The sequence below is a fragment of the Callospermophilus lateralis genome, chromosome 16 (genome assembly GCF_048772815.1).
Source record: "Callospermophilus lateralis isolate mCalLat2 chromosome 16, mCalLat2.hap1, whole genome shotgun sequence".
Classification (NCBI taxonomy): Eukaryota; Metazoa; Chordata; class Mammalia; order Rodentia; family Sciuridae; genus Callospermophilus; species Callospermophilus lateralis.
This window is the reverse complement of record NC_135320.1, coordinates 63,888,067-63,909,421: the sequence shown is the minus strand read 5'-3', so window position 1 is coordinate 63,909,421 and position 21,355 is coordinate 63,888,067. Positions and strand designations below refer to the sequence as shown.

At 40.5% G+C, this 21,355-nt stretch overlaps 1 protein-coding gene across 4 annotated transcripts in view; it reads left to right on the top strand.

Moving 5' to 3' along the window:
- Sybu (syntabulin) overlaps nucleotides 1-21,355 on the top strand; it is a 103,467-nt gene that overhangs the window by 68,900 nt on the left and 13,212 nt on the right. For all 4 annotated transcript variants that reach the window (XM_076835612.2, XM_076835611.2, XM_076835610.2 and 1 more), the window contains one exon: nucleotides 20,309-20,411. In XM_076835612.2, coding sequence (XP_076691727.2) covers nucleotides 20,309-20,411 — 103 coding nt within the window. The remainder of the gene's footprint in view (nucleotides 1-20,308; nucleotides 20,412-21,355) is intronic.

The following is a 21,355-nucleotide window of genomic DNA, read 5'->3' as shown; positions in this document are numbered from 1 at the left end:
GCACACAGTTTGCAGTGGGCCTCTGTGTAGGCTGGGACGTGATGTATTTATTATCAAGAGAGGACCTGCTCATGTGATTACAAAAAGGAATGCCATGTCCGCTGGTTCACCCTGAAAATTATTCAGAGCACATCTCTCTGACCCGTTTTAATTTACTTTACTCACATGGCCTCCAGTAGAAATTTTGAAACTCTTCATGCCCATGGAATTGGGATGTGGAAGATTTTTATTTGTATTAACTCGATTGCTTTAACACTTCCACTTTCCTGTACATTCCAAGAGCATAAGGATTGGGTTCCCAATGTTGTAAAACACATGTGTCACCTTAAAGGGCTTTTCATCTGCTGGGCAAATGATTAATGCCTGTGGTGTTAGAATTAATTAGTAGAAACACAAGAAAGACTCTGTATATGATAACTTCAACTCTAGTTCAATAACCTTCAAATTGTATAAAATTAATATTTTTTTACACTGTCCACAGGAGATAACCAACATCTAGCCACCTCCAAACAAAAATTAGAACATGGACTATCTAGATGGGTATAAGAGATTCACTTTTAATCATATAAAACAGTGAGCACAAAACATTATGTTAGATTATAAATTTCCTCTCTTTTCTATGCTCATGTCCATCCAAGCAAAGGAGAAACTGTTCAATGTCATGTTTTCCAACAGTTAGTCATGGCTCGGTTTTCATTGCTCCAAATGATGGAAAGGTACCACCCTTTGAAAATGTGACTGTACCAATGATGACTTTGTTCCTGATTTTGTCACAGGGGCCAAACTTTAGGTCATTGCTTTAGTATTTTATAAATATAAGATTCATCATTGGTGGAGTGTAATGAACAAACACGGATACATGATCGGTTTCTCTAGAGATCATGGTTTTGAAGACCTGGAAACAATGTCCATGACATTTCCCCCAAAGTTTTCATCTCATTCATAGTCTAAGGCCCTATATTTCTTTCTCAAAGTTTCTGTTGAATCTTCTTGTTCCTCATGTCTCTGAAAACCTGGATAGTTGGGATTTTTTATTCTACCTCAAAATGTCTTTCTCTCCTCTCTAAAATTGTTCCCTCATCTGTATAGTGCAGATAAAAATAGTACCTATTAGATAAGACTGCTTTGAAAAATTCAATGACATAATCCGTGGCACATGATATACATTTTAGCTGCTACTGTACTATGATTACCTTAAGCATAAATGATGATGATGGTCATCATTTTTACAATGCACAGATGTCAGTGGAGGTTTTAGTTAATAGCTTGAACAGTTAAATTGATTTTTTCCAGCCTATTAAATTTTATATTAAATAAATTACTAAGAACCTACATATACTTGGCATTTTTAATGGAATTATGGGATTCAAAATGCATGAGAATAAAGTAAAATATTCAGAATTATTTTTTTCTCTTTTAAATGTGCAGCTTTGTTTTGCTAAATGACTGTGTGCATGTGCGTGTGTGTGTGTGTGTGTGTGTGTGTGTGTGTGTATGTAATAAAATGTTCATCAGTTACTTTTGTTGTCACTAACAATGGACGTGGAGGATACCACAGTAGAACTGTGGGATAAAAGAAGCTGGGCCATAGAATAATGCTAGTTACTATTTATAGAATTGGAAATGTAACAATTAAAATCTGGGTTCAAATTTTTAAGCTCACTTCCTTTTCGGAAAGGATTTCTGTTCAGAGTGCAGTCCATGATGTATTTTTTTAAAAGGTTAATTTCATTGAGAGAAGGTTTGGGGAATGATGGGAGAGGAAGAGATGGGAAATGATTGATTAATCTGTTTAAAAATAGGCCCCATGCTGGGATTTTTCCTTTTGCACTAATCCTGTGTGACATTTGAGCCAAAAAATATAAAGACCAATGCCACATGTGCAGAGCCTGCTGGTACTGATTTTACAGTGCATGAAGAGTTGACCTAGATTACATTTTGCAGCTTTATTTTTATTTGAATGTCATTTTCATATCCCACTTCATTATGGCACATTCTCTTCTTTCCATCTGCTTTCCCTGGAAAGAACATGGCATGGACAAGAAGGATGATACCAACTCACTTGAATGGGAAAGGCAGGGGGTTGGGGGGGGGGTACATTTTTAGGATGCGGTTTTAAATTAAGCCTCTAGAGGTTGGGAACTTGGAATCAGTGACAGTCCACACATGCTGAATGTATTTTATTGAGAATAATTTCATATGCAGTATCACTTAGATGATCTAGTTAGAATAAGCCTTTCTTCCTAATATTTCAAGGCAAAAATAAATCCTTACTGGCATCTCCACTAACGTGGTGATCTTATATTTATATTCTCCTGGCCTGTGACCAGAATAATGCCCTAGTTTCCTTTCCATTGTTATTGGTCATGCATCTGCATGCTGCGATCGTGCACAATTTGTTAAGTGTTTGCTAGGTACTGGGTGCTGCTGTCATGAATTTTGGGTCATATCCTTTTGTTGACCTCCAGGGAGCTTTGTTAAGTGTCTACTTACAATTCTATTTGCTGAGTCCTTTTCTTTTCATCGGGGGGACTTTGGATGCTCCCTTGTCTTTTGCAGCAGTACCATTGTTCAGGAAAACTGGATCTTCCTGAGTCTTTGAGCTCCTTGGGCTCACCTCTGAGGCTGGGATAGAGGGGCTCTGCAAGCCTCTGCCAGGAAGATCTGATTTCTGCCGAGGTTCTTGAGAAAGGGAGGCTATGCCTACACCTGACACTAGGCTACTACCTGACCGGCATTGCTTCTCTCCTCTTCATTAGTGGAGGAAGTGAGGGATCCCAGCCGCAAACTTAGCAGCACTCATTCACACAGATGGTCTAGAATCTACAGATAGTGCCATCATCTGGTGCTGTTAAGCCCAGAGAAGAGGGATGGTAAAGGCCTTTGCCTACCCAAACCTGGGTCATTCTTAAGGTTTGCCTGGGATTCTCCAGTTCAGCATCTCCACTCTTCCTTTTCTCATCAGTCTCAGCCACCATTCAACAGAACTGAACCCAGTAATGCTACTCATTTGTATTTTTCCACAAGTATTTATTGATGAGCTGGGCCCTGGGATACAAGAGTAAATAGGGATCCTTGCATATGTGTGATGTCTTTTCTGAGGGAGGTACAGGGTCCCATGAGAGTATAGAGGGAGACCATATAACCAGACCGGGGGTTGGTGGGGTCTGTGAAGGCTCCAGGGAGCATAATATAATATTGACACAAAGAGTAAAACCACATCTTTAAGCGCAGAGACACTTGGGGATTGACCTTGACATACTATTGTTGTTAACAAAAATACTATGTAGGCCCTAAGAGGGTTTTGTTTTTTTCTTTTTAATTCAATTGTGGTCTCTGTTACATTTATAATTAGTGTTTAGATGGCTCTCTACCAGGATGTGAACTTTTCTAGGACAAGAACTATGTTTTGCTTTTCTTTCTCTTTCTTTTCTTTTTCTCTTTATCATCTTTTGTTTTCAGTTCACTTTCATGGCTCCCATTTTTTGGTAAAAATATATTACATATAATGTGATGCATAAAGAGAATGCATGTGACACCTGCGTAGGCCAGACTCATGAAGCAGGCACTTGTGAGCCAGCTTTGCACATTCAGTGTTGCCACCACCAAAGCTGCCCGTGTGCTCACATCCCATTCTGTGCCTCCCCCAAGGGAAGAAAAAAAAAAAACGTTATATGGAAATGGTGTTTTATCATTTCCTTTAAGAATAATTTTCTTCTTATGTGCCCCTAAAAATATGGTGGAACACAAGGGTAACATTTTAAAGCCCAGAGTCATGTTTTCTTTAGCACTGTGCTCCTCACTTAATAGGTCCTCAAGAGATGTTTGTGAGTAGAAAATACCTGTATGCCAAGGTGGAATTGAAATCCAACTTTAGTGAACTTGTTACTTTTGAGCCTAGCTGATTTTATCTCATCAAGTGTTTATAAATCTATACAGAAATTGGTCACATATATATTTACCTGTTTGGGGATATTTTCAAACTAACATTTCCAAAGCCTACTTATCTCCTTTTTACTGCCTGCAAACACTCTCCAGTCATCCTAATGAGAGTGGCCTTAATTAGCTTGCAAGACTCTGCTTTGCTTTGCTATTTCATTTTGGTTTTTCATAGAACATTGTGGGGTGGGGAGAGAAGAAGAAAATAGAGAACATTGAGTACACTTGAATTTAAAAGTTTACTTGCACAGGGGTGGGGCCAAGTGGCTGAGCAAGCAAAGGGTTGGCCTGGGAACATGTGCACTGTGCCAAACTTCACTGGGAGTTGAGATTATGGGGAAGGTTCCATTAAATGGGCCCACAGAAATGAAGAGCCCAGGCTGTGTGCAGAGAACAGTGGAATTGAGAGTACACTCCATTCTTCTTAAGTCCACCACATTAGGACAAATAGAGAGCTTTGGGGAGGGGACTGGGTAGAAAGGAACGTTCAAAACATTTTGTTCAGAGACTTGAGAGTTGGAATAATTTTCAGTTGACAGATAATGGTGTGATGTGAAATTCTGGTGCTCATTATCAAAGGTGAAACACCTCATCTCTCATTGGCCACCTCCCCAGCTCCAGAAGGGGGGCTGAAGTGGGAGCACAGCATACCAGGTACAGGTCCCCTCCAGGAAGTGCTGGGCTTGCTGGACCTTGAACAGGACTTCAGGCAGGAGTGCAGGAGCTGCCCCACCTGCCTTGCACCTGCTTTCCTGAGCCTGTGCCCTGCCCAGAAACCTTCCTGTTGTGTGGCCAGGCCTTTCGCTGGAAACATTTCCCTGTGATTTCATTTATCCCATCCCATTTCCACTTTAGTTCTTTGAACACTTGTCAGAATTAAAATAAAACACACTAGGCCTTCCATTTCTCCATTTGCTTTTATTCTCACAATCTGAACAGATGTCAGAAATTGCCAGATTTTACCCAGCTTATTTGTCTTACTTTATTGACATTTGTGCTTGCAAAAAAGAATCATATTAAAGATTACATAGGGCTAAATCCAATATCCATCGTGGTGGATCAGATTATTATTATTTTTTTTTTTTTAAGAAATTCTTTAGGTCACATGAAGAAGAGTTTTTTTTTCTTCCATTTGATTGAGATAATTCCTTTTTTCTTGCTCTTTGTTGTGTGGAAAACATACATTTTTTCACATACATTTGATTGTTCTTTTATGTGGGTAGCACTGAACCCAAGTGTGTAGCCCAAGATAAAGGCATTTTTAATGTTTAACTTGCTTTACACATTTCCTATTTTAAACTCTTTTGTTTGTCTGGAGTTCTACAAGATTTTGAACCTGTACAGTTAATTTTGTACAGGTTAATTTTGGGAACGTACAAGCTATGTGGAAATGGACTCCCGGTCAGGTCTCTTTCCCACTTGCCATGTGACATGTCTCCTAACTCTGACCGTCACCAGAATTGCTGTCCAGCCTCCATCCTCTCCTCCAGATGTTGCTGTCACCATTTCCTCAAAAAGCACCGCTTGGTTCACCCCATTTGAAACTCATCCTGGCCCCCTCTGGCCTTCACAATGGCGTGCTCCCCACCCACCATGGTCATTTCACATTTTTCAACTTTCTCACTCTTTGGGCTCCATGGTCTCATCTGATTCCAGAACTCCATCCAGACACAGGAGTGACTCTGCTCTGTGCCTCCCTTCCTCCATGTTTTAGTTTATGCCATCCCTTTCACCTGAGGTCAGCTCCCTTCCACACCCCAACACTTGGTACTTCCTGCCTGGTACCCCAGGCCTATCTTAAGCGGCTCTGTCTCATGATAACGTCCCTTTGCCCTCTTCCTGTCATGTGAGCCAAGAGTAATTCTTCCTCCTGCGTGTTCCAGGTGATCCCTGCATTGTACTCTTCATATTCTTGTAGCCTCGTTGTTGGTGTAGCTCAGCTCCTCCTGAAGGGTCCTGAGCACTGGAACTGTGTTTCTCCCTGTCCCTTCTCTATGCAGAGCCTTAGTGCCTGGAGGGCTCAGCGCCCACAGGCAGTGGTCCAACTTGAATGTTACCATCTTCATTTCCAGTTCTTAGATCTTTGTGATGTTTGATCACAAGGTACCAAGCAGAGAGGGCAAAGAAGAAACCAGGCTTTGCAGTCAGTTGTGTCAACTCTGCTGTTGACTAGCTCTGTGGCTTGGGACGAGTCCCATCGCCCCCTCAGAAACTCAGCTTCCTCATCTTTAACCTGTGTGTCTTTGAGAGGAAGAATGAAAGGAAATAGCAGGTGTAGCATTCTGGACAGAGGAGGCTCTGAGTGCACAGTGGCTAGTAGCATTGTTATCTGACTCTGTCATCCGTCATATTCATTATCCCTTCAAGGTTTGAGTAATCTGTAGTCTGCTGTCAGCACCATGCCTTCCGTGTTTTCTTTCACGTCATTAATTAAGCATGTTAAATGGGATAAGGGCAGGGACAGAGCTGGGGGACACATTACTAGCGATTTCCCTCGAGGTTGACAGGCAGTCCATTAGTCAGCATCCTTTGGGTACTGAACTGTGCTATCACCCAGTGCACACATGTCAGCTTTGTTTGTAAGAGTATCCTAAATGTTTGTATTAAATGTCTACTGAATTCCAGATATGAGAGTTACATGGCAATCATAACTCTGTCAGAAAAGGATGTGAGAATTGTTTTTTTGTATATGGCTCTCAGTGAACTCCTGCTGACTCCTTCTTGCCTTCCTAGACGACTTTTTCTACACTTCACTGGTGATCAACATCACACATAGCAATTGTGGTTTTTCAGAATTTATTTTTCTCTGTAGAACCCTGCATATTTTTTTGGTCCCATTTCCAACCTGCTACCTCTTTCTTTGTGATTTCTGAAAAGTTGGTGACACTGTTTCCACAATCATATCTGCAGGTTCTTTCAGAACCTTTCTTCTCTCACTCATTAAGTAATTCTTCTGAGTCCACAGCACTGTACTTGGCTCATGGGTGCAGTGATGCACAAGACAGAGGTCTTCCCCGTCTGCTTGTTTTTTACATGATAGTATCCTGGGCTGAAACCTTGAGTTTTAAGAGACTTAAGCATATGGGGTGAGGATAGGAATGGGGGAATATTTTGATCCTAATTTATCATAGATAACATCAGTCTGTTGGCTTCCCTAAAGGGGGAATAGGAGAAGGAGGAAGGTAACTTGGTCCCCTCCAGGATACATCACTGATTGCCAAGGGTGAAACTTTAAGGCCATGAAATCTTTGAAGGCAAAAGCACCTACTTTGTGCTAAATCTCGCATTAGTCACTGGGTACGATGTTGAACATGTGTTAAAGCAAATAGGCAATTTACAATCCAATGTGAGAAACTCTTGTTAAATTCTGGGTGAGGTGAGTGCATAAAGGAGGGGCATCTAATCCATTGCTGAGGGAACTGAAGGTCAAGGCTGAACTGAATGGTGATGAGCAGATTAGTATAGTTTAGCCAGGTCCAGAGAAAAAGAAAATAATATTGTTGGAAGGGTATGTGTGAAAACTGGGCAGCTAGAGACTGGTGTTACCCTTAGGAAACGGCTTTGCTGGCCAGGGTGTCGCAGGAGCCGAAGAGCTTATAAAGGTCTTGTGAATCATGCTAAGGAGTTTGGACTTTGTCTTAAGGACACACAAGCCCATTGAAGGGTTTTAACAAGGGAGTCATCTAATGAGATTTATGCTCTGGAGCAGCGTAGAAGACAAAGTGCTCAGAGCCACCCAGCAGCTGAGCACAGTGTGCGCTGTTTCAGTAACTGTGGATGAGAAGTGATGAGGGTTTTGGACAAGAGACAGGGTGCAACAGCTGACCACAATTTGTAGTGACATATTGAAAACATAGACTCCTTTCCTGTCCATGAAGATCACCTGGGCCGTTTGTAACAATGTGGATGATGGCACTGCCTTTGAAGAAATTTTCAGATATCAGATCTGGAGTATGGATCAGTAATCTGTATTCTTAACAAACAGTCCAGGTGATACTGATACAGGTGATCCTCAAACCATACCACTACAAACCCCTATTTGATATTATAATATGGAAAGTTTTCTTATAAATATATTCATGCTGTGTTAACTTTTTGCTTGAGAATGAAGATTCAGACCCAATGTCTTTGATGAAAGCCCTGAGGGTTCCTGTGCTGAGAAAGAGCTAGCTCCTTGCTGGTGTGGTCTTTGTTCACTAATTGTTTGCTCCATCATTGGTGATGCAGAGCAGAGTGTGGAGAATCTTGTTGAGACACTTGTTGCAGATTGATTGTAAATGCACTTTCTCTTTGTTTTTGTTTTTTTTTTTGTTGTTGTTGTTTTTTGTTTTTTTTTTTTTTGTACTGGGATTGAACTCAGGAATTCTTAGCCACTGAGCCACATCTCCAGCCCTTTTATTAATTTTTTTTTTTTTTTGTACCAGGTTGACCTCAGGGACACTCGACCACTGAGCAATATCCCGGCCCTAATTTGTGTTTTATTTAGAGACAGGGTCTCACTGAGATGCTTAGCACCTTGCTTTTGCTGAGGCTGTATTTGAACTGTGATCCTCCTGCCTCAGCCTCCCAAGCTGCTGATATTACAGGCTTGTGCCACTGTGCCTGGCCCTTTTTTTATTTTTTATTTTGCTATGAGACAGGGTCTCACTAAGTTACCTAAGGCCTCACTAAGTTGCTGCGGCTGGCTTTGAACTTGTGATCCTCTTGCCTCAGACTCCTGAGCCGCTGGGATTACAGGCGGTGCAGCACCATGGCCAGCTGTAAATGTTCTTTCTAAAGTTTCAGTTCTTTGCAAAATCAAGCTAGCGAACACAGGGGAACAATATTTCCTAATCTCTTGAAGTCCCACACAGGCATATTTTGAAAAACCCACACAGGTGTCATTTTGAAGCATTCATCCTTGTGGCATTTCCCTTCTTTATGGCTTTACCATTTATGAGCTGTGTGACTGAGCAACTTATGTGTGCTCTCCTTCCTTTGTCTGTAAAATGGGAAAACTGCTCTACCTATTTCATAGACTTGATGTGAAGATTAAATGAGCATGTGTGTAAAGCATTCTGCATAGTGTATGCACACAGTAAACCATTCCTAGCCATTATTGAGAGAAGCCAGGTGACCAGTACTAAACTTTTCACTTGTTTTAGTTTTGTTATTTAATAAACACTTTACCTTAAGACTTGCTTTTCAAAAAAGAAAAAAAAAAAAGTCCATGATGTCCACATGCAAGAATCCTTAGAGAAACTCTTCAGCAGCGTACTTCCAAAACACACAGATAAATAGGCTAATGATAATGATGGACACTTACCGTGCACTTGTAGTGAAACATTATGACACTTAATTCTTACAACTGACCCATGCACTAGGTAGTCTTTTTTTCCCCCCCTTTTTAGAGTGAGACACTGAAGCACAGTGAAGTTTAAACAACTGCCTGAGGTCACTCTGTCATGAAAAACAGATATTTGAACTCTGGGCCTGATGCTAGAACTTGCTCTTAACCACTGCTGTGATATATATAATTCTATGAAGCATAGTTAGTACCACCTAGTAGTATGCCAAGTAAATTAAGCAGTTGGCTCATTTTCATTGTGAAATGTTCAAAAGTGATTCCCAAAGTGTATACTACAGTATGTAACTATATTTAAATAACTATCAAACCTTCTGCTCCTGCTTTCTCAGGCAGCCTATGAGAAAGCCACTGTACAAGGGACCTCTGGTATGGGTGATTCTAGTAGTGGTCTTAAAGTTTGGTTTCCATATAACTGGAGAATGTATTTAAACCTACAGTACTGGGCCCTGCTTCTGCCTGTAAGTTCATAAGGACTATTTCTCCGTGAGTTGGAAACATATTCCCAGGAGATGCTGATGCTACGGGTTTGGGACCATACTTGTGAGAATCTCTTAGAGGGATGAAAGGATGATTGGTGAACTTAAGAGCAGAAAATGGTTTAAAATCTATCCCATAATTGCCTTGTCTGCTCCACAAATCAAGTTACTTAAGGCTTAGCTCATGCATGGCAGACAGGAAGTAGACAGGGAGAGATACAGAGAGAAAGAGAAAGAGAGAGAGAGAGAGAGAGAGAGAGAGAGAGAGAGAGAAAGGATCCTGGGACAAGACATGGTCCCCATGGGCAAAACTCCAAGGACCCACTGCCTTCTGCTAGGTCCTACCTCATACACTTTCCACTATCTCCCAAGAGTCCACTCAAATTATGAATCCCTTAAAGAATTAATCTCTCATGAGGGCAACACCCTTAATGATCTAGTCACTTCTCCAAATCCCTGTCTCTGAACATCACTGCATTGGGGACCAAGCCCTCCAACAAATGAGTCTTTGGAGGACATTTTATATCCAAGCCATAATGTGGTTCAGAGAGGAAATTGTAAGAAAAATTAAGATAGTGGCAATATCGTAAAGTGCTTATGGATTGCCAAGCACTTTTTTTTTTAAAAAAAAAACAGGTTTTACATGAATTAATTTACATGATTCTTACAACAACTCTGTGAGATATAGATATATTATTATATTATTATGTTATTATCCTCCTTTCAGAGATGAAAATGAGGCATAGAGAGATTAAATGCCTTTCCCATGGTCACATAGATAGTAAATGTGGCTGTTCATAAAAAGCAAAGAGCAACAACTTCATGGAGATTAAAAATTCAGGCAAGCAAGAGAGAAGAAACACTCATGAATCGGGTTGAAAGGATATCAAGATGTTGCCTCAGCATCCTGAGGCAACAGTGGATTTTCAGCAATTGTCTGTTTCTGTTCTAGAGTTTCCTTTTTATGCAGGCAGTTAAATCATAATTCATGGGTTTTTGTATCTTCTAAGGAATGAAAACTGGGTGTTTCTGAGTAATAATTTCACATTAGAAAATAAAATAACTTAAACCTGGTGACTGCAACCACAGTTTAAACCACATTTTTGAAAATTACCAACCTTTATCATTTAATAACCATCTTGATAATTTGCTAGCAGACAAAGCTATTAGTATCCGGCCAAGTTCAGCATTGTGATTCTGTTCCATTTAAATGGCATAATGGCCGAGGTCAGTGCTGCTGAGAAGGTCAAGGGAATGAGCCAATCTGCAGTCAAGTTCTGAGAGGATTGTGAAATAGGAAGCTCCCAGTGCTGCTGCCATGGGTGGCTGGGAACCTGTGAGTCCAGAGTGGATTGTGGCATATAATGAGGTGGCTGACCAGTGGGGACAAACAGGAGGGGAAGCAGTCTAAGCTATTAGTCTTAGAGACGATTTTAAAAAGTACCTAAATGCACAAGTGAGGGGAAAACATGTGATTTCAAAGTCCCGTTGGATGCCTTGGCAATGAGTTTTAAATTATGTCTTCTCTTTCCCAGCAAGTGGGAGTTTTTCTGTCATTCAGATCTAGAAATGCAAGACAGCACCCTCTTACTGAGAAGAGTGACGAAGAAAGGGGCTCCAAAAGCATTCCCGTCTTTCCTTCCCCCTTATGATCTGGACTTGAAGTCACAGCTCTGCTCTGACTTATTACCATTGATGGTGTCTCAGTCTCCATTTTTCTTTCCCATGCTTCGTTCGATATCCAACCTCGCCTTAACTTTTCCACATAGCACCTTGCTCCACACCTGCCCACTATCACCTTTCTGTCCTGCTTTTCTCTGATTTAGATTTTGTAGCCAGACATAGAGGACAGGCATCTTATTTTGGTAAACACTGGATAAACACTTTTCCTTAAATAGAAGCAGTAGCCTTTCCCTCTAGCTTTGTTGAAGGGGCAGAAACTCTGTTTGATTCAGCAACTTTGACTAGATTTCAAAGACAACTACCACGTTAGAGTCTGGAAAATACTTCAGGGAGGATGTGACCTGTTATTACTAGGTCCCCAAGATAATCAGTTAGGATGAAGTTCATGGCCACTGTGGATGCCACCCTTCCCAGTCTATTCAGTGAAAGGCAGTGGTGCAGAAGGCTGTCCCTGGAACGCACCCACCAAAGAACTTGTTGCTGATTCTATGATGAAGGATGCTTGATTCCTTTGGTGCTGTCTGTCATGGACATGTGGACCACCCTGAAGACAGCAGGTTAGGGTTAATGGAGTAACTCAGCAGCCGTGTGTGCTGGGCTCTGAGATGGTGTTCTCTGCTGAATGTTGTTTGACATCCCTAACGGCACACCGGTTGGTTCTTCATTTAAAAGAGGATTATGAAGACCTCAAACCACGGATCAGTTGCTAGCATCCTAGTAGCTTTGCAAACCAAACTTTGTTACATGAGTTTGGCTGGAAATGGCCCAGTTTTGAACAACCCGTGCCTTGTGTATGTCCCCACGTTCTCTTCCAGGTCTCTGAAAATGGATTTGCCCGGGGAAAGTGTTCCTGGAGACCTAAAAGAGTAGAGGTCACTTCACAGGTTAAATTCTTTTCTCCTGGGTATTTTGCCCTCAGTTTTAGCTTTTGCTCACTCACCTCTCACTTCATACGGAAGAAAGTTCTGTATTGTAACAGAACTTGAAAAGGAAATCCAGTGTTCCTTCTCTTTGGAGCGCTCTTCTTCACAGCATGGTTCAGGACCACCCACTGCACATTAATCTACAGCAGTTATTAACAATGCAGATTTCTGAGTTCTCATCCTCTTAGATTTTCTGAACTGAAATTCAGTATTGCCCAGAAAAAATCAGTGTCATTAAACTCCCCAGATGATTCTCAGGCATGGTAAGGCATGGGAATTATCATTTGTTGCAGCACTAGGGATTAAAACCAGGAGTCCTCTACCCCTGAGCCTCATCCCCAGCCTTTTTAAGTTTTATTTTGAGGCAGGCTGAGTTAGTGAGGGTCTTTCAGAGTTGCCCAGGTTGGCCTCACACTTGTGATCCTCCTGCCTCAGTCTCCCTAGAAGGCAATTACAAGCATGTGCCACCTTGCCTGGTATTAATAGGTGTAGGTGGATATCATTGAGTGTGTCAGGCACTTCCTAGTAACTCATTCCATCTTCACGCAGCCTGTAAGTTTGGAATTCTTATGCCCACACCCAGAGCAGGGTCTGACACATGACAAGTGTTCAGTAAATATTTGTTCAATAAATAATAAGTTAACCTTTAAAAACGTGTATGTATATACACACATATATACTTAAATGGAGAAATTAAGGCATGGAGAAGTTAAAAAATACTTTGGCAAAACCAAACACCTGGTGAAAAATATTTATAGCATTTTCTAGTCAAAAATTTTCTCTTCCCCGTCCTTTATTGGTGTTTTATTACCCTCTGTGTTTATCATTTTCTCAGTCGGCAGGTGAATTGCCTGCTTTTCTACCAAGGATTGGTAGCTGACTCAGCCCAAGATGGGCACGTGAATAAGGTAGAGCTTGGAGCTGTCCTTGACTCTGGCTTTCCTAGGGCCGCCCACTGCATGCTTCCTCCTGCCTTATCTCAGACTTTCAAACCACCTGACTGAGGAGACCCGCCTATGCTGAGCTCTCTGAGTAAACCTACTCATATTTTCCCTGGGGCTTTGTGAAGACTGGGTTCTGACCCAGGACAACTCTGGAGCTTTTTGGAGCAGTCCATGGGGAGTGTGATTCAGGATCCCCTAACTTTAGAAACACCCTATTGTGTATATGCACACACACACAGAAAATAGAAACTGCTCTTCACTGAACAATGGCAGAGGGAAAACTACTTTTGTAAAGAGTGATTATAAAAACATATGACTTGGGGCTGGGGCTCAGCGGCAGTGCACTTGCCTAGCATATGTGAGGAACTAGGTTTGATTCTCATCATCACATATAAATAAATAAAATGAAGGTCTATCAACAACTGAAAAACAAAAGTATGACTTTGGTTAGAACAAGTCATTTCCTCTTATTGGTCTTTTTAAGGGAAAGATATATTGTTTGAAAAGGCCTCTTCTGGCCCTTGAGCCCCTGTACCATTAGTTTTAGCTAAAATAATAATAAACACGTGTTGAGTGCTTGCTGTATGCCAGGGATTGTTCTCATTTCTTAGCATATTTCAAAATCACTTAGCAATATTGACTATTAGTATCCTCATCCCCATTTAACAGATGAGGAAATTAAGGCAGGGAGAAGCTAAGTAACTTGCCCAAGGCTCCACAGAGAGTTAAATAGAAGAGCCAAGATTCAAACACAGGAGACTTGATTACACAGTAATCAAAATACTACATTCTAAGGCACAATTACTTGTATTATAAAAATGTTTTTTTCTTAAAATGTTTAATTTTTTAAAAGAAAAAATCCTAAATTTTCTATAAGTAACACCCTGTTTTTGTGTGTGTGAGAGACGGTTAGGAAAGCCAAATAACTCAGAAAGATGATAAAATGAAAATGAGTCTTTTTTTATATCTACCTGTTCCCATGCCCAAGGGAAACTACTATTAACAGATATTTTTCATCCTTCAAGGACACTTTTTTTTATTTTATGTTTTTTTTTGGGGGGGGGTAGTGGGAATTGAACCCAGGGATACTTTACCACTCAGCTACTTTCCCATCCCCTTTGGTTTTTTTTGTTTGTTTGTTTGTTTGTTTGTATATTTGTTTATTTTGAGACAGGGTCTTGCCTAGTAGTAAAGGTTGGCCTCAAACTTGCAATGCTCCTGCCTCAGCCTCCAGAGTTGCTGGGATCACAGGCATGTGCCACTGTATCTGGCTTAGGAAGAATGTTCTATGCACATAGAAGGTTGCATATGATTTGAGGATTTATTTACACAAAAGCAGACATGCCTCGCCCACTGTGCTGCATCTTGTTTTTCTCAACTAATAGCAGGTCTTTGAGGTCCTTTCACTTCAGCACACAGAGGTTCACATCACTCGTTTTCATGATTGCAGAATACTCTCTCAGGCTGCTCTACCACCTGATTTAACCAGTCACTGTTGATGAACCATAAGGTTGTCCGTGCAGTATAAATTCCTAGCCATCCAGTTTTCTTTTCTATGCAGCTAGTATCAGTTCACACGCTTAAATTCTATCCCAGTGTCTGCTTTTACAGACCCTTAGCAGAACACATATTATCCAAGTTTTTTTTTGGCCAATCTTTTAGGTGAAAAAATTTCCTTGTTTTCATTTACATATTTAATTTAATAAGTGAGATTATATAGCTTTCCATATATATTGGCCTTTTCCCCCCTGTTATCTATCTGTTCATGTCTTTTGCCCATTTTTCTGTTAGGTATTTTTCTAATTAGTATGAATTTGGGGTAAAAGAAATTAGCCTTTTATCATATGTTGGACCATTTGTCTTTGACTATGTTATTTTTCCATAAGCAGTTTTATTTTTATGTAATTAGATCTATCAATAGAAATTATTTGCTTCTAAATACTTTAAATTTGAAGTTCTCCTTTGCTTCTAAATGTTCATATGTTTTTAAATATATGGCAGCTCCAACAATTGAACATCAGTCACAATGAAGATAAATCATTTCTGAATTTATGATGAAAATGGAAATTATATTTATAATTTTTCAAGAAGACTTCTATTCTGAAATGGAAGAAAATCTGCCTATGTGTCTTCAATCAATTTATTGATCTTTTATAGATACTCTTTTTCTGAAATAAGTATCAGTGGGGGTTCAGGGAAGTAGTTTGCAAGAACTAAAAGGAAAGTCCTGTTTGTTTGTAGAGAGTTTCTTTCACTCCTTGGCTGGACCCCCAGGCTTTGCAGCTAAGAGTCTACCCTACTGATCTACTTCAGAGCATCTCGTTTTAATAGTGTCTGCTGTAATTGCATGTGTTCCCTGCTCCAGCTGCTTCCTGATAGCTGTGCTTGGCTTCAGTGAAAGTGGTTCCTCTCTCCTCCCTAGAGACCTTTAAATAAAAGAGCTGCATATCTTTGTGTATGTTGGGGGTGGGGGAAGGCTGGGAGATGAAGGGGTGGGAAACTAATTTTTTCCTTTTTTTAATTTGCTGCCTCTATTTGAGGTGGGGATATTAGATGGTCAGCCTGAATTAATTTGATAGCTTTTCAGTGACAAAGGAAAGGGAGGGTTTGGAGTTTCTGAAATCAATGGTTTCAAATGGCTTAATACAGCTTAGTAGATAGCAGGGTTGCTGTGTTCTCAGAGGCCTTGGGTGTTGTGACATATGAGGACTCCATAGTATCCAGAAGGCAGGCAAAAATAATAATGTCCTAGGAGACCTGATTACAGGCAGTGTTTTAAAAATAAGTCCAGAGGCTGGGGATGTAGCTCATGGTAGAGCAGTTGTCTAGCATAGCAAAGCCCTGGGTTCAATGCCCAGCACTGTGAAACTATTTTCTAAAAGAGATTTATTTCATTCCCACGTTTTCCCTTCCATAAAAATAAGCCTAGTCATCAGTTTTGGCTTTGTTTTTTGGTATTGCCCAAGGATTGAACCCAGAGGCACTTTATCACTGAGCTACACCCCCCAGTTCTTTTAATTTTTTATAAAAAATTTTAAAAATATATTATAAAGGGTCTCACTAAGTTGCTGGTCTGGAACTTCTAGTACTGCTGTTCCAACACTCCCAAGTAGCTGGGATTACAGGTGTGCACCTCCACAACCAGCTCAGCACATAGTCCTTTTGTTCCCATTTTTTCTTCTCTACTTCCCTGGTCTTAACCACACGCACACTAGGAGCTTATGACTAACGTCATTAAGAAACACAACACCTCGCAAAAGAATCCAGCAGTACAACCAAACCAAATAGCACCAGCACTTTGGGAGGCCTCCAGGCATAGCTTCTTTGATGACTGGAACAGTGCCCTGTGCTGCAGGTGCTTCGTCACCCAGAGTTCGGCCTTAGGAAGTACTTAGTAGATGGCAGGGTTGCTCTGTCACCACACTCATCCTCCCTGTTGAGTCCTGGAACCCTGGAGCATCAATCTTGCAGCTGACTAAAGACAGTTTTATGAGGGACAAAGGCAGTGTTGATGAGAATGACTTGGATATGCTTTATTTTAAAGTTCCTTTCGGCCTCTCAAACACAGTTTTCAATGGCTAAATAGTTTCTCACGTTCCGCTGCAGTATTTCCAATGACATCAGAGATTTTTCCAATTGGGTATCTACATGCAGACAAATGAGGCAAATAATGTCTTGACGTTAGGCCAGTGCCATCCCCAAATCCCTACAGATGTGGAGTATGTTTTATCTTTCAATTTGAGCATATCCTTTGGCTTCAAACTCTACTTTTAGGAATTTATAGAGATCAACAAGCAGAGAAATATATACATTTATATTCCCAAGAATATTGAACATTAGTGTAGGTTTAAGAGCATGGTACCTGAGGACAGAAGACCTGGATTCCATTCTTTATATTAGTTGTGTCTCTTTGTGTACGCCATTCTTTCCTCCCACCCTCTCTCTCATCTATAAAAGGGACTGATAATTGTCCCTACTTCATGAAAAATAAATGAGTTAATATGTAATAGGTGCTTAGGATAGTTTCTGGTACATAATGTTTATTTCTGATAATACAAAAATTGGACTTAGCTTACATATCATTGATTTTGTTAAAAATGTGGTATGTGTTAGAGATATTCATGTATTATTAAAAAAATTAAGTAGGTTATATAATAATGTGTTAAGTTTGGATGGTGAATAGTTATATGCCAAAGGTTTAACTATAGTCATTTTTTGGTGATGGAATTATAGATTTTATTTCTCCTTCTTGATCATTGCTGAATTTTCAAAAAAATTTTTAATTGTCTACAAAAAAATAACAAAAGGTGCCTTTTTAACCCCTCTAGAATGATAATAATAGCTAACATTTATTCAGAGCTTATGATGAGTCAGTTGCTTCTCTAAGCTATATATTATATGTATATTAATAACTCTTTGAAACAATTGTTATCATTATTATCTCTACTTAACAAATAAGGAAACTGAGCCACAGAAAGGTGAAGTGATTTGTCTAAAGTCCTCCAAATGGTAAGCAGAAGTAGTGTTCAACTGAGTCTAGGCCATCTGACTTAGGTTCTGGATTTGTCAGGTCTCTCTGTGTATGACTTCAGTAACCAAAAGAACCACACTGAACTACAGTATCTGCAATGATGCTGTAGCCACACTGTTGAGACAAGATCCTGTCTCAAAAATAAAATAAAACTACTTGTCTTGTGTAACCCTTCAAAAGAGCTCATTGATTTTTACATTGTATTTATCAAACTGGAAATGGTTTATATTTTTCAAATCACAAACTGAAGTAGTTGTGAAGTGGCATATGCATTTTTCAGAACCATATTCAAACAGTTCAGAATATAGCTATGGGGCATCCTGAATGTGTCTGATAATCTTTTTCAGATGTGCAGAAGATAAGATAGAAAACTACTGGGGCAGAGTGACCTTAGGCCCTGCAAATGTGTAAGAGTCCAACATATTGAGTTCCAGGATATGAAACAAAGTTATCCCTTTAGCTCAGAAAATACAGTCACTGCAGATCAAAAGCATCCTGAGGCAACAGTGGATTTTCAGCAATTGTCTGTTTCTGTTCTAGAGTTTGTTTTTTATGTGGGCAATTAAATTATAATTCATGGGTTTTTGTATCTTTTAAAGAATGAAAACTGGGTGTGTCTGAGTAATAATTTCACATTAGAAAATAATAACTTAAACCTTGTGACTGCAACCACAGTTTTATTTTTGAAAATTACCAACCTTTATCATTTAATGACCATTTGTTAGCAGACAAAGCTATTTGAATTAGGCTGCTATGAAGAGTGTGTTGCTGGATTGCACTACCAATCAAGAATCCTTGAGATTGTAAAACTATAATTCAGCCAGCGCATTACTTAGAAGCAACTACTTAGGTTCAGGGAGCTTCAGGAGTTCTTTACATCATTAGACAAAGTCTCTGCAATCCAGAAGGAATAGCTAGCTGGTCTGGGTCTTCATAAATTGCCACCCTAATCTTCAAATTCTGCCAGGAGCTGGGAGGCATAGCTGTTATCTGGTGAGAAGAGGAAGGTTGGACTTTCTGAGGGTCCCTAGAAGTTGGAGAAGGGACTTTTTTTCTCCTCAGAGAAAGAGAGAGAGAAGAATCTGTTTATCAGTGGACCAAAGTCTGGCTCTATCTTGTTCCTAAAGGCTCACCAGGGCCTGTTAGGAGGTTGACAATGTCTAGTTGATTCAGGAAACTTCCTGTTCCCCTGATCCCTCCCACTGCCTTCCCAAAGAGGAAGCATGTTTTCATAGAATCGTTCTGAAGTTTAATGTCTGCCTTATAAAGCCACCAAGATTAAATGGCAAAAAGAATAGAAATAATTTCTTACAGGGCTGGGACCCAATAAGCACTCGATAAATAATTCTTATGATGATGATAATCATTGTTCACTGCTGTGAGAAACTCAAGGATTTAGATTACTTTATTTCCCTCAACTCACAAAGGGGAACTGTTTCTCTGGCTTTTAGACTAGAAAAATCACAAATTGTGTGGTGGGAGTTGAGTAACAAGGTCAAATAAAATAGTATAATTTTATTTCCAAAACCTCATGGATTTTCATCTTTCTCTTTAAAAGTCCTCTTTTCCTATTGTTCTCTCTTGCCTCTTCTACCCTCCCCTCATTCCTCAGGCAATCTATGGGAATATCTCCATTGTTGCTACTTCACAACTCTGTGCTTTCTATTAGAATGAATTTATGTTATTCTACCACACAGCATGTTTCTATTATAATGCTACACCCAACTCTGCTCTGTACTCTAAAGGTAATAAGATCTTTGTGAACTAAGAAACAACCCTAACCCAAAGCTAAGATTCCGAATTTCGGGATAAGTCACAGGTCCCATATCTGTCACTCTGTTTGGAAATATTAACGTTCTGCTTTTGGTCAAGGTTCTGTTCTTTATAAGAAAACAAAAACAAAAAAACCTGAAGCTGCAGTTCAGAGAAAGTCAGGTTTGTAATCAGATCTTGCCAGGTCAAGCACTTGCCAGGCCTGGCTTTTCTCCTGACTCCTAACCGCTTGACTATCTCTGGACCTAAATGTGCCAGATTCAACTATGACTAGCTGACCACAAAATCCCAAAGATAAGCTGTCTTGGCAAAACTACTTTTAAACCAATAAGTGTGCTTTTCCTTTTGCTTACACTCTGGGCATGCACGTTGTTGTTGTTGAGTGACAGCCTGACCCAGGGAGGCGGGCATTTCTCTCTGGCCCTGGGCGACTGTTGGTAGTCTGCTGGAAGACTGGCATTAAGATGAAACCAGCCCTGGCTGTGCTTCTAGCCTGTGTTTATGAAATGACGTCCTTGTGCTCCTGCCTTCTCTTGTCTGCTCTGAGAAATCACTGAGAGCTTGGAAGCTCTGGAATTTGGGCCCTTGCTGAGTTAGCGTGTGCAGTGCAGGCGGCAGGGACCTCAGGCAGGGCACCTGCCAGCAGATGCTGTTTCCTTTCCCTCATGCTTCTCTCCCCTGTTGTTTTTCAGGTAGTGAAGCTGATTTTAGCTCCTCCAGCAGCACGGGCAGCATTTCGGCTCCTGAGGTCCATATGTCTACTACAGGAAGCAAGCGGTCCTCTTTCTCACGCAAGTAGGCACTGTCCCCTGCTCTGTAATTAAGCTGCTTTATAGGTGGCTTTCCTGCACCTTATGTTTCTACAGAAGCACCTGAATTATCCCTCCGTTTGTATTTGTTATTATTCAGTGAAGTTTTTTATTTTTGGTTGTTTTGTATTTTAGAGTGATTTGCAATTGGGTCTTTTCCTTTCAGCACTTCCTGTGGTCATGTGGAGCCTGTCTTGGGCCTCCACGGCTGTGTCCCATCCAGTCCTCAGCTCTGTGTCCACTCATCCTTCTCTCCCTCACTGCCCTGTTGACTCACCTGGGGACCAAGCTAATAGTCTCCCATTTCACGAGTCCATCATTTTTAGCTGTAAAGCCTCTGACTTCATCCTTTTTTTCCTCTAGCTGAGCTTGCGTTTTTCATGTTTGTGAAGGAAGCAGTGACCCCTGATCACTCCCAGCATTTACTTGGAGGAGGAGTGAAGAAAGTGTAATGTTGGTGGGCGAGGGCAGGGACCACTGCAAGATGTAATCAGGCAAAGTAGCTGAGTATGTGGGTTCTGGAGCTGGGACCCCTTGCTTGGAGTAGCAGGCCCTGAGCAAGTTGCTTAACTTCTTTAGGCCTCAGTTTCCTAATCTGTAAAATTGAATTATAGGGATACCTTCCACATAGGGTTTCTGGTTGAGTCAGTGCTTGGAGCACAATAAGCATAATGGAATGTTCACTGTTGATGGTATTTGAATTGGGGGAGAGGACTCTAGGAAAATGGAAGCTACCAATCACATTTAGCAGGAGGGGGAATCTCTACCTGCTACCAGTGTCATTGTTCATTCAAGAAGTATTCATTGGGTGTTTACTATGAGACAGGATCTAGAGATAAGGCAGTAAACAAGACTCCGTTAAAGCTATATTTTTTTAGGAGGGCAGCAGAGGCAACAAATAGCAAATAATATAATTACTTTAAAAACCAG